Source organism: Acanthochromis polyacanthus, chromosome 16, assembly GCF_021347895.1.
Source record: "Acanthochromis polyacanthus isolate Apoly-LR-REF ecotype Palm Island chromosome 16, KAUST_Apoly_ChrSc, whole genome shotgun sequence".
NCBI classification, from domain to species: Eukaryota; Metazoa; Chordata; class Actinopteri; family Pomacentridae; genus Acanthochromis; species Acanthochromis polyacanthus.
The window spans coordinates 22,204,960-22,218,322 of NC_067128.1; the positions used below are offsets into that span (position 1 = coordinate 22,204,960).

A 13,363-nucleotide genomic window follows, 5' to 3' on the forward strand; every position below is an offset into this window, starting at 1 on the left:
TTCCCATCACTCGTGAACAAGATCCCGAGATACTTAAACTCCTTTGCTTGGGGAAGCAACTCCCCCCCAACCCGGAGGGAGCAATCCACCGGTTTCCGGCAGAGAACCATGGCCTCGGACTTGGAGGTGCTGATCCGCATCCCTGCTGCTTCACACTCGGCTGCAAACCACTCCAGTGCGTGCTGGAGGTCACGGTCTGAGGACGCCAACAAAACCACATCATTCGCAAAAAGCAGAGATGCGATCCTGAGGCTCCCAAACCGAAAACCCTCCCCACCATGACTGCGCCTGAAATCCTGTCCATGAAAACCACAAACAGGATTGGAGACAAGGGGCAGCCCTGACGGAGTCCAACGCCCACCGGAAACGTGTCTGACTTAGTGCCGAGTATGCGGACACAGCTCTCACTTTGGTCGTACAGGGACCGAACGGCTTGTAGCAACGAGCCCGGGACCCCATACTCCCGCAGTGCCCCCACAAAGCCCCTCGGGGGACACGGTCATAGGCCTTCTCCAGATCCACAAAACACATGTAGACTGGTAGGTCATACTCCCATGACCCCTTCAGCAGCTCCGCAAAGGTAAAGAGCTGGTCCGCTGTTCCACGACCGGGACAGAATCCGCATTGCTCCTCCTGAATCCGAGGTTCGACTATCAGTCGGATCCTCCCTTCCAGCAGCCTAGAGTAAACTTTCCAGGGGAGCCTGAGAAGTGTGATACCGCGGTAGTTGGCACACACTCTCCGGTCCCCCTTTTTGAAAATAGGGACCACCACCCCGGTCTGCCACTCCACAGGCACTGCACCCGATGCCCACGTGACATTGTATAGACGTGTCAACCAAGACAGTCCAACAATGTCCAGAGCCTTCAGCATCTCAGGGCGAATCTCATCCACACCTGGCGCCTTGCCAGCGAGGAGCTTCTTAACTACCTCGGCGACCTCTGCCACGGATATGGACGAAGATCCTCCCGAGTCTTCAGGCTCTGCCTCCTCCATAGAGGACGGGTTTACCGGATTCAGGAGTTCCTTGAAGTGCTATTTCCACCGCTTGACGATATCTCCAGTACGGGTCAACAGCTCTCCACCCCGACTGTACACAGCCTGAGCGAAGCCCTGCCTCCCCTTCCTGAGGTGCCGAACGGTTTGCCAGAACTTCACCGAGGCCGACCGAAAGTCCTTCTCCATGGCCTCCCCGAACTCCTCCCACACCTGAGTTTTAGCTTCCACAACCACCACAGCTGCGGCCCTTTTGGCCAGTCGGTACCTGTCAGCTGCTTCGGGAGACCCCCGAGCCAAACAGGCTCGAGAAGTCTCTTTTTTTAGTTTGACAGCCTCCCTCACCGCTGGTGTCCACCAGTGGGTCTTTGGATGGCCACCGCGACAGGCACCAGTGACCTTCAGCAGCAGCTCCTAGCAGCTGCTTCTGCAATGGAGGCTTTGAAAATGGACCACTCAGAATCCATGTCCCCAACCTCCCCCGGGATGCAGGAGAAACTCTTCCGGAGGTGGGAGTTGAAAACCCTACAGACAGGGTCCTCTGCCAGACTTTCCCATTTCACCCGCACTACACATTTGGGTTTACCTGGTCTGTCCGGCAGTCTTCCCCGCCATCGGATCCAACTTACCACCAGGTGGTGATCAGTTGACAGCTCTGCACCTCTCTTCACCCAAGTGTCCAAAACATACGGCTGCAGGTCTGACAATATGACTATAAAGTCGATCATAGACCTTTGGCCTAAGGTGCTCTGGTACCAAGTACACTTATGAGCAACCTTATGCTCGAACATGGTGTTTGTTATGGCCAAACTATGACTAGCACAGAAGTCCAATAACAAAACACCCCTCGGGTTCAGATCGGGCAGGCCGTTCCTCCCAATCACCCCCCTCCAGGTTTCTCCATCGTTGCCCACGTGAGCGTTGAAGTCTCCCAGGAGAACTATGGAATCCCCAGGCGGTGCCCCTTCCAGGACACCACCCAGAGACTCCAAGAAGGCTGAATACTCTGAACTGCTGTTCGGTGCATACGCACAGACAACAGTTAGAGTTTTCCCCTCTGCAACATGAAGTCGCAGAGAGGCGACCCTCTCATTCTCCGGGGAGAACTCCACCAAAGCGGCGCTCAGCCGGGGGCTTGTGAGTATCCCCACATCCGCCCGGTGCCTCTCACTTTGGGCAACTCTGGAGTAGGAGAGACTCCAACCCCTCTTCAGGATTCTGGTACCAGAACCTTTGCTGTGCGTGGAGGTGAGCCCAACTATATCTAGCCAGTACCATTCCACTTCCCGCACCAGCTCAGGTTCGTTCCCCGCCAGTGAGGTAACGTTCCACGTCCCCAGAGCTAGTGTACACCACCAGGGGGTGGCACACCCAGGCGCCCGCTCCTGCCAACTGTCCGGTAAACATAGCATGAGAAAACAGCACAAGCTGTTCAGTTGCAAACTCTGCACAAAGCATCTCAAGATCTTCTGCAGAAGGTGCAAGATAATAATAATTATGTAACGATGGCAGCTGGTTTGTCTGTCTGTTCATCTGTCTGTCTGTCTGTCTGTCTGTTAGCAACATTACCCAAAACAGACAGATTTTGACGAAATTTTCAAGGAAGGTCAGAAATCACACAAGGACCAAGTGATTAGATTTTTCCAGTGATGCGCCTTATAGTCTGGATCCACAGATTTGTTGAGTATTTCTGTATCATTGCGAGATAGTGGGATGGTGTCACTGTAACTATGACAGTGAGTGAACACACATCAGTTGCCTGCTGACAATCACATGATCATGAAGCTACCAAACATCGACCAGTGTTGACCACACATTTTGTTGGAAATCATACAACAACTGAGCAGCCTTGGCGGAGCACTGCACTCTTAGAGTGCTTTTCTTGTTTGACTTTTAAAAAACTGCAGCACGCTGTATTTGCTATTCATTAACCACGCCTGACATGTACATCAGCGGGGTTACTGCATTCGCTTCGGTATCTGGCTGGGTAAGTATGTATGTGTGTATGTCCGTTCAGATATCTCTGCAAGTGCTGAAGTCAGGATAATCAAACTTGGCACTGAAGATCGGTCTAAGGTCCCCTGCTCAGTTGTGGAGTTAAAGGTCAGCAGATCAAGGTCACAGGGGTCACTTAGCACATGTCTTGCATATTGCATCATTTGTATAGGAAGGTATATACGTAGGATGATCAAAATTGATACAGAGTATCATGCATGGGCGTGGTTCTGCCATCGACTGAGGGCTTGTCTAGTTCTATATATTGTAATTCAACAATAAATGCTACTCACTTGTAAATTGCTTTGTTCTATCTCCTTCCAGCCCGGTCTCACGGGGATTCGTGAAACTGTCACATCAGTTTTTGTTTCGGTTTCGTGCGCACCAACACGATGTCGTCATGTTTTTCGTGCCGCTCACCACGAGCGAAACCCGCTGTGGTAATCACATCTGAAAGTGGTTTATACCGGCGGATTCATGACGATCTAAGCTGTCCATCGGCGTTTGTGGCCGCCGCTGCGGCCGCCGCTGTGGCCGCTGGACATTCTTTAAATTCCTATGCAAATTCGGCGGATTCATGACGATTTAAACTGTTCATCGGCGTTTGCGGCCGCCGCCGCAGCCGCCATTGTGGCCGCCAGACATCCGGCTGCAGCAGCGGCCGCGGCGGCGGCCGCAAACGCCGATGGACAACTTAAATCGTCATGAATCCGCCGGTATAAACCACTTTCAGATGTGATCCGGCCGCTGCTGCGGCCGGATGTCTGGTGGCCGCAATGGCGGCCGCAAACGCCAATGGACAGCTTAGATCGTCATGAATCCGCCGAATTTGCATAGGAATTTAAAGAATGTCCGGCGGCTGCAGCGGCGGCGCCGCAGCGGCGGCCGCAAACGCCGATGGACAGCTTAGATCGTCATGAATCCGCCGGTATAAACCACTTTCAGATGTGATTACCACAGCGGGTTTCGCTCGTGGTGAGCGGCACGAAAAACATGACGACATCGTGTTGGTGCGCACGAAACCGAAACAAAAACTGACGTGACAGTTTCACGAATCCCCGTGAGACCGTGTTGCTCCTTCTCCATCCTTTCCTTTTCTTGCTCACAACCATGTTAACCACTTTATTGTTTGAGTATTTAAGTCATTGCTATTGCTGAACTGTCAATTGAATATTACATTTCAAACTCGCTACAGTGTATAAACTAGACCCTCCAGAAAAACGCGGGCAAAAATCCTTGATTTTGCGGCTAAAACCCTTGATTATGCGGGCTAAAATCCTTGATTATGCGAATAAATATGTGGGGTTTTTATGCCATTTTATGCGGGGAAATTGCGGCAAGTTCCAAAGTATGCGAATAGTTGTGAAATATGCAAAAAGATGCGAAATATGTAAGAACTGGGAAAAAAGGTGATTGTTCTCCTACATCCTGTTACTAGGCTACCAAAAAAAAGAGCAATATAAAAATAAACAGACATACTACATGGAAGACACATCATAGTAAGTGCCGCCAATGTTTCATTTATTATCAGCTTAAGCATGACTTAAACATTCCTCAATCACAAATTTCTCAGAAATAAAACATTCTTTCTGCTTAGTTATACTTTTAGGTAGAGCAAACTACCTGCTCCAGTGTCGTGGCGAAGTTGTTACCGACCCATTTCTGTCAGCCGCCGAACCATGGTTGGGCAGCCTCGGGTAGTGCTAGCCCGCCTAGCTTAGCACGGCTCGTTGGTGGTAACAGCCAATATATAGTCCAACAAAACTTTGCAGTTGGGAAGAACAGGGCACTTTATTTAACAGCAGTGACTGTCCTCACTTACTGCTTGGAGCATACATCGACTTCTCATACTTCTTTTCAATAACTTCTGTCTCATCATGTGCAGCTCCACATAGCTCCATCTTTGCTGCCGACACACACCCGCCGCAGGCCCCATTACGTACTCTTTACTCGCACACATACACACACGCCCACCTCTACATTCTTAGGTTAAAGGAGCAGGCTTGGCCTGCAACAAAGTGCTGCAACACGGTTGATTTTCTTCGGTGCTCCAGAACGATGTTGCACGTGGTGCAAAAAAGTGTCCCCCCACTTTCGTGCAGTAAATCTGGGAACTGTTTTGTGTGCGTGTGTGAATGTGCGAACTGATGACGTCAGGCCTGGCGTCACATTAAAACTCACTCACAACTCCATTTATATTGGTTATAGTTTTCTCATTTTATGCAGAAATTGTGAAATCAAGCGGGACCTGCATATTTCTCTTTTTTCGAGGAAATGTGAGATTCTTGCAGGAAATATGTGCTGTTTTGCAGGGATTATGCGGCCTTTTGGGAAATAATTGACCCCCGCATAATCAGCGGCATTTTGGTGATTAATGCGGGAATTCATGCGATTGCGTTTTTCTGGAGGGTCTAATAAACAATTGATAAGTAGTCTAGAAGAAAATGATCAGATTACATTTATTTTGTTCATTTACAGCAGAATTTGAGACAATCTTTTCAACACTTTAAAGAAACTTAACATAAACTTCTCTAGGCACAGAATCTGACAGCTGAACCTTGGAAATGGTCAAACCTGCAGTAGGAGTCCAGTATTGAAAACCAAAGGTTCTTAAAAACATTTAGTTAGTTCATGTAGTGTGTTTACAGCACAGAGAATGTAAGGATGATAAAGCAGCAGCTCCCTGCTTCCTCCTCTTTAATGTTTCTGACTCTTTGCTATCATTTGCAGACTACTAGATATGTTAGTTGTATATCAGAGCACTTTGCGGCATCAGCCAGTAAAGTTTTTTGCTCTGTTTGGGAACCTCTCTGCAGGTTTATCGTAATAAAAGCACATTCCTTGTTCACAATTTTTTTTTTTTTTTAAATTCAGAATTCAAAATTCATTAGGATTGTGTGTTTTATAAATACACTAACAGAAATTGTCCGCACTGTGGTGCAAACAGGGTCAAGGTGTCAATAAAATAGTCAATTTGACCACCAAATAACCCCAACACATTCCAGTTCTTTAGTTGTTGACTGTTATACAGGCGGCCTAAACAGTTTGTAAGGATATGAACAAAATGGTTTGCAAGTCAATTTTGGTCCAGCAGTAAACAATGCTGTCATCCTTGTTTTTGCTCAGCATTGTGATGACTTCGTGCTCCACATTGCTGGCTCTGGGGATGATGCCGCTGCTGCTCTACCTTTACTGTCAGGGCTTCTCCAACCTGCAGAATGCTGTGCCCTATGTTGACATCATCATATCACTGGTCTTGATCCTGGTGCCCTGCGGTGCCGGCATCCTCATCAATTACTTCAGGCCACAATACTCGAAGACCATCACCAAGGTAAATGCAAACTCAAGAGGATCAGAAGGTCATATATTAACTGCAGTGATGAGTCAGTGATACAGTGATAATAAATAAACAATTTCCGGACTATAAGCCACTACTTTTTTCTCACGCTTTGGACCCTGCAGCTTATACAAAGATGCAGCTAATGTATAGCTTTTTACGTGCGAGCTTCATGCCATCATTAAGTTTAGCCTCGTCACATCAGACCAATAAAATTACCAAACAGGTCACAGTGGACCATTGACACTGTTCAAATCAGGGGTGAAAGTAGTATTAAATTCTTGCCGGTACTATTACCAAAACCGTCGTCTCGCTCTAACTTCATGCATTTTAAAATAGCAAAAGTTAAAACACAAACAAATAAAAACATATTACCATTTTACTGTAGGCCAATGGAATAGGTAGGAATTAATAACACTTGAAAATATGGTAAACTTTTTGCTTTAATTGAAACTCTGATAAACATCCAGAATACAAGGCTCTAAGAACAGACATGAGGTCATGAGCAAACACTCAGAATGAACTAAACATGAAAACACATCACCTAAAAGATTTTCCACAGAGGCCTGAAGTAGTTATAGTAGTAGCAGTTAGTTTCTGATTTTCTGTGTCCCTTCTTCAGTGTCCCTGTCTTTTCTTTTAATCAAAGAGGTTATTTTCCTCTGTATTATTACTTTGGCAAATTTTTTTGACTGTTTTGTAGTGCTTCTCTCCGTTTTTATTTAAAATATGCATCTGTCGATGATAACCCCTGTAAATCCAGTTTAAAGTTTTTAGCCAATCACGAGAACATGTGGAATTTCAGGTGTCATTTACTGCTCATCCCGTCCCGGCGCAAGCAGCGCTTGTTGACGTCTATTGACGAGTTGTGGGAAATGTCCCAGTGCAATAAATAGCAGGCAGCCGGGTGGCGTACCACCACTGGGTCTTTTCCCGGTACTGCGTACCGGCACCAGATTTTTTGCCGGAACGCAGTACCGGACCGTTCCGGCTTACTTTCACCCCTGGTTCAAATTAAGTCAAGTACACACTAAATTCTTCAGATCAATCATTCTGCGCTTCATGCACACACTCTCATCATGGAAAACACGAAGAAATGCGTATGATACAGCTGTTGCAGGCCAAGCCTGCTCTCCTTTAACCTGGACAGGTTACGTGTGTGTGAGAGAGAGAGTATGTGTGTGTGTGAGTGTGACGTGAGGAGGAGCGCTGCAGCTGTGTGTGTGTGTGATGCAGACATGTGTGGAAACGGAGGCAGAGCGAAATGCACCACGATGATAGACAATACAATACAGTAAAAAACTTAAAGATAAGTTTTAGCGCTAGCGACCTAAGCTAGCGCTACCTGAGGCTGCTCAACCACGGTTTGGCGGCCGGCAGAATCGGGTCGGTAACATAGCTTTTAAGTTAAAGGCAATTGATCTGCCTGTCGAAGAATGAAATAGAGCTGCTGCCCGTTAGCATGGCATCAATGAATCAATGGTGAGACGTTGGAGTTGGCAGCATGAACTGACTCAGTGTGTTTCACTGCCGTGTTGCAGGCATTGTTTGGAAAAAAGTATGTATTTAATTACAAGTTAAATAAAATCTTTCTGTGTAAATATCTCAAGTTACAATGTGGACACCTGCAGCTTATAATCAGGTGCGGCTTATATGTGCACAAAACTTTTCTTTTTGAATTTAGTGGGTGCAGCATATATTCAGGTGCGCTCAATAGTCCGGAAGTTACGGTATATCTATCTATCTAGATAGACCTCTAGGTGTCATGCATGATTACATTAATTCTTATATAAAAATATAAGTAAATATAAAACTTATATTTACAAGCAGTTCTATCTACAGAATATAATAGCTGTAGGTGAATTCACTGATAAATTCATTTCCAGCCTCACGTGTGTGGAGTTTTGTGCAGAATCCAGTTATGATGGAACCATAACTGATTAAATGAGCCATTCGCAGTTTCATTGTACTGGCCGTGTGCACTTAGACTTGCATGGCTTAATCTTTGAGACAAGCATATGCTACTGGCAGGATATTATCCTTAATAATAATTTCAAACAATCACTTAAAAGGGGAATGAGTCTCCAGTCTCTTTGTCCCATTCTTCTCAGGCAGGAGTCACTATAATGATGATCTCTGCTGTGGTGGTCACCAGCATTACCATCGCTGGAGTTGGAGGTTCCATCCTGACTGTGCTGTCTCCTAATCTCATGGCCATCGGTGCTCTCATGCCCTTCATAGGCTACTCCTTTGGATACGTCATCTCCTCACTCTTCAGACTCAGTAAGCCGTAAGTCAAATTTATTTGGTTTCATTTAACCTCTTCTGGATATTGCGACCATATGAAGGACTAAAGAATCAGGAGGCTTTTTGTATGTAGATATACATGACTTATAAACATGTCTGCCTCCCCTCAGGGAGCGGAGAACGGTTGCTATGGAAACAGGCTGTCAGAACATCCAGCTGTGCTCCACCATACTGAAGGTGGCCTTCCCCCCAGCAGTGATCGGCCCTCTGTTTCTGTTCCCCATGCTGTACGTGTTTTTACAGCTGATAGAGGCGCTGGTGCTCATCGTGCTGTTTCGGTGTCACCAAAGATTCACAAGAAAAGAGAAAGGTAAGACTTTCTGGAGGGCTGCTGTTAATACAGACTGTGAATTCATCACACAACAGTTCACACTTCAGCTGTATCTGGGTTCCCACTGAAATTATAAGTTGAGTCACAGATGATTCAATGCTATTTACTAGCATATGGTGACAACAAAAGTGTCGTGATAGAAAAGAGCACTGTACAAATAAAGAGTGACACATATTGCAATTGAGTGATATGTCACATCAGGCCCGGACTGGCAATCGGGAGAGGCGGGACTTTTCCCAGTGGCCTGCCTCCTTATTGGCCTGCCTGGACAGGCCAGCCACGGACTGGCAGTTCAATGAAAAAAAGTTGATCGGCTTTTTGGCAGACAGGCCAGAGACAGCAGCGCTAGAAGCCTTACAGAGTACACGCCCACTCTCCTGTCACTCACATAAAGCAAGTGCTCTGAGCTCTAAATCAGAAGGATAAGGATTGGTCAAAGTGACATTTTTTAGAAGAAACGTGTCATGATTGGTTAGTTGCTTTATGGCCCGCCCCTTCATAGCGAGAACGAACTGCAGAGCGGTGATATGAGAGTGAGGCCAGAGAGTGGAAGGAGCGGAGATTATGGAGCACTCTTACTTCAAGTAAGTTTACAAACGGTCGGTTCTTCTCACAAATGCATCATCAGACTTCAAAGGCCAAAATATAATAAAAAATGTCTGGCCCAAATAAGCTCCACAGGTGTCAGGTGGGTTGCAGGAAGCCTGAAAACGTTTGAGACCCCTCTTCAGGTAGGATAGGCAGTTGACTTACAATTTTCATTTATAAAATGAACATTGGTGTTTGCATATACTATTAGCTACGACCAGCTGACATCTAAATGATTTGCTGACAAAATAATATATATTTTTTTAATTCCACATGTTATATAAATAATAGGAAAAGGAAAACATTGGAAAAATTGGTGAGGGTAGTGAAGAGATTACAGAAGAGAAAAGTACTGGACTGTATTGAGCTGTCGTTACGGTTGTGTTTAATAGACTTACTGTCTGTTTAGTAGTGTTGTAATTGCTATAACATAACTGTAAAAGGCATATTTTTGGAAGGAAAAAAAAAATTTTGGTGCATTATCCCACGTGACACAACCCTTGCGGTGGCGGAAGTGGCCTGACTGATTGGAAATCTCCCGGCCTGAATTTCTTTCCCAGTCCGGCCCTGTGTCACGTACATTTGTCAGTCCTGCACTTGCCTTGGTTTATATAATTATTTTTCCTTTCAATGCTTTTTGAAACTCAACGGAGATCTACAGTTTCAAATCATCACTAAGTCATGATATAACCCCTAAATATGAAACACGTCTTTATTTAACATCAGTTTTCACACTAACTCTTTCAAAGACACCCAGCCCTCTTAAAATACATTTTTTCCCTCTTAATTGAAAATACTGTTGAATACAGGTGGGAAGACTTTTATTCTTTACTCGAAATAGTATTTCTAATGTTTTAAAGTATACAATATCTAAAAATTTTAAGGTCCAAGACTCTATAAATGCTATATTAGTAGTTTCACAGTAGGAAGCTTTGTTATTCTGATAACTCTTTTCTGGAACAACATCCTATGGAGAGATGAGACAAAGATCAATTTGTACCAGAACAATGGGAAGAGAAAAGTGTGGAGAAGGGAAGGAATTGTTCAAGATCCAAAGCATACTACGTCATCAGTGAAGCATGGTGGTGGTAGTATAATGGGGTGGACATGCATGGCTTCCAGTGGAACTGGTTCTCTTTTATTTACTGATGATGTGACTGCTGACAAAAGCAGCAGGATCATTTCTGAATTATTTCGGAAAATTTTATCTGGCCATATCCAGCCAAATACTACAGAACTCATTGGACGATGCTTCATGGTGCAGATGGACAATGACCACAGCATACTGAGAAAGCAACCGAAGAGTTTAAGGCAAAAAAGTCAATCACCTGACCTGAATCCAACTAAGCTGCATTTCACTTGCTGAAGACAAAACTGAAGCAAGCAGGAAGTGAAGACAGCAGCAATAGAGGCCTGGCAAAGCATCACCAGGGACCAAACCCAGCATCTGGTGAGGTCTATGGGTTCCAGACTTCAGGCTGTCCATGAGGAAAATGATTTGCCACTAAATATCAAAAGTGACAATTTGATTTCTGATTATGTTAGTTTGTCCAAATACCTTTGGTCCCTTAAAAAAGTGAAGGGCACATATAAAATTTGTTGTAATTCCTACTAGGCTTGTCACGATACTAGAATTTCAACTTCAATACGATACCCAGTTCAGTATCGATGCTCGATACCATTTCGATACCACACGGAAAAAAATTAAAGCACAGGCTTTTGTACTTTGCTGTAAAACCATGTTTTCATTGGGAAAAACTTCTGTATCATTAATACAATATTTTTTAAAGATGTATGAGGTAGTGCAAAACAAAATAGTACGTCAGTATTTAACCTCAATGACATTGACAACCCTCTTTGTTTGAACCCAGATTTCTCTACTGTGTAAATGGGGACCATATCCATGCACAAATACTCTGTCACAGCCCTGTTTATTTTCTTTGCTTCTCGTGACTTTGGAGCATAATGTCTTTGCTGGTCAAACACTGCTGTTAGCGAAGGCTGTTGGTGTTTTGGTATCACTGCAGCCAGTCGACTCTCTCCACTCTCAGCGTCACTCTGGAGCTATAAGAGAAATATCACACTTAGCAGACGCAAATACGTTTGTATCTCGTTAAATTAAAGCAGTCAGTTAGGATTACTCGGGCACGTGGACTGTAGCGGGAGCAGCAGACCATAGCAAAAGCCAGCGTGTCGTCATTTGTTATGGTCACGTGGTACAAGACCGCTGCTGGTTGGCAAGAACCGGCAGTAACATAACAGCTTGCTACGAGAACGGTAACGGGTTTGAAACAAATACGTAAAGTTATCGCTTTTCATGAATGAAATTGCACATGTATTTACCACAATGGTAATATCATGTGTAGTTGTTGGTTGTATGAAGCGTTTTGAGAAAGGATCAGGCTTGAAATTTCACCGAATACCGGTTTCAGGAGAGAAGACTGCGGTGGCTTCAGGCCATCAACAGAAAAAATTGTACCCCAGTAAGCAGCAGAGACCGTGTTTGTGGCTCCCACTTTTCTTCAGGTAAACTATTCAACAGTTTAGCATGTTTAGTATGTCCAACTTTGAGCTTATTTACCAAAAGATATTGATTTAGAGTCGCATCCTTCGCGTGAAGCGATCTCTACACTTTCAGTTTGGTTCAGTGTTGTCATGTGTTACCGATCGCTTTTTAGGCAATGAAAGTGTATTAAAGTCGAATGAAGCATATTCAATAACATCTCCTTAAGCCAGCAGCCTCATATTTGTAACCATATTTGTTTCTGTATGCGTCCAGTGATCGTTTTTTTACAATTGTCCTATTTTCGATCACCAATGCTGTGGGTCTGTTACTGTTACATAGAAGCCATACTGCAGGCAAAAAATACAGCAACTTCTTGACGTTTGACATCTTGTTGAAGATTAACAGAAGATATATTATTTTTAATTCATAATTATATATTTTTGGGTGGGTGAACTGCCCAGGGGTGTCAATCAAGGAAAAATAAATGTCGGTGAAGGAAATGTCCGGCCACAATGAAGGATCGTCAACCCACCCAGTCTTCAAATTGTAGGGATCTGGCAAGGTTTTAGTGTTTCCCTGACATCTCAGCTTACTCGCGCATCTTTGTCGGGCCTCAGGTGATAAGGATTGAGCATAATCGGACAATTTCACGGAAGGATAGTTTGCATTGTTATCGTCAGCCATTGTTCCTCTGGTTCCTCTTGCCAACCAGCGCGGTAATCACGTGACTTCGTGACGTCACTCTTTGTAAACACTGGCGTCTCCCATAGGAGCAGAGTATCGATAGTATCGATACTATGGCAAGGTAGTATCGTATCCGTTTACAATGTTTAGGATCGAGTAAGTACCGAAGTATCAATATTTTTGACAAGCCTAATTCCTACACAGTTAACCAGATTTGGATGTAAATCCCTTCAAATTTACCTCGCTGCGGACCGGGGCAAATTGCACTTTTCAACAAAAAAAATGAAAAAAAAACACTTTTTTTTTTACATATATTATTTGTATTAATCGCCAATCTATCGTTATGCGCTACTATTCTATCTCTAAATTCTGTTTTTAGTCAAATATCTCTCATGTTCCCACTTCTGTTGTATTCAATCACTGCATGCACTCTGCGCGCTGTGTGTGTGTGTGTGTGTGTGTGTGTGTGTGTGTGTGTGTGTGTGTGTGTGTGTGTGTGTGTGTGTGTGAGAGAAAGTGTGTGCTTTGGGAGACAGCGCTGATTGGCTGTTGCCTGGGTGACAGGATATTATGGGCTGTCATCTCTATGACAACGATGCGCTGACTGGCTGAGAGAGCC

At 44.7% G+C, this 13,363-nt stretch overlaps 1 protein-coding gene across 1 annotated transcript in view; it reads left to right on the forward strand.

Moving 5' to 3' along the window:
* Positions 1-13,363, forward strand: part of slc10a1 (solute carrier family 10 member 1) — a 33,952-nt gene that overhangs the window by 18,820 nt on the left and 1,769 nt on the right. The window contains exons 5-7 of the mRNA XM_022204321.2: positions 6,118-6,322; positions 8,440-8,618; positions 8,746-8,945. Coding sequence (XP_022060013.1) covers positions 6,118-6,322; positions 8,440-8,618; positions 8,746-8,945 — 584 coding nt within the window. The remainder of the gene's footprint in view (positions 1-6,117; positions 6,323-8,439; positions 8,619-8,745; positions 8,946-13,363) is intronic.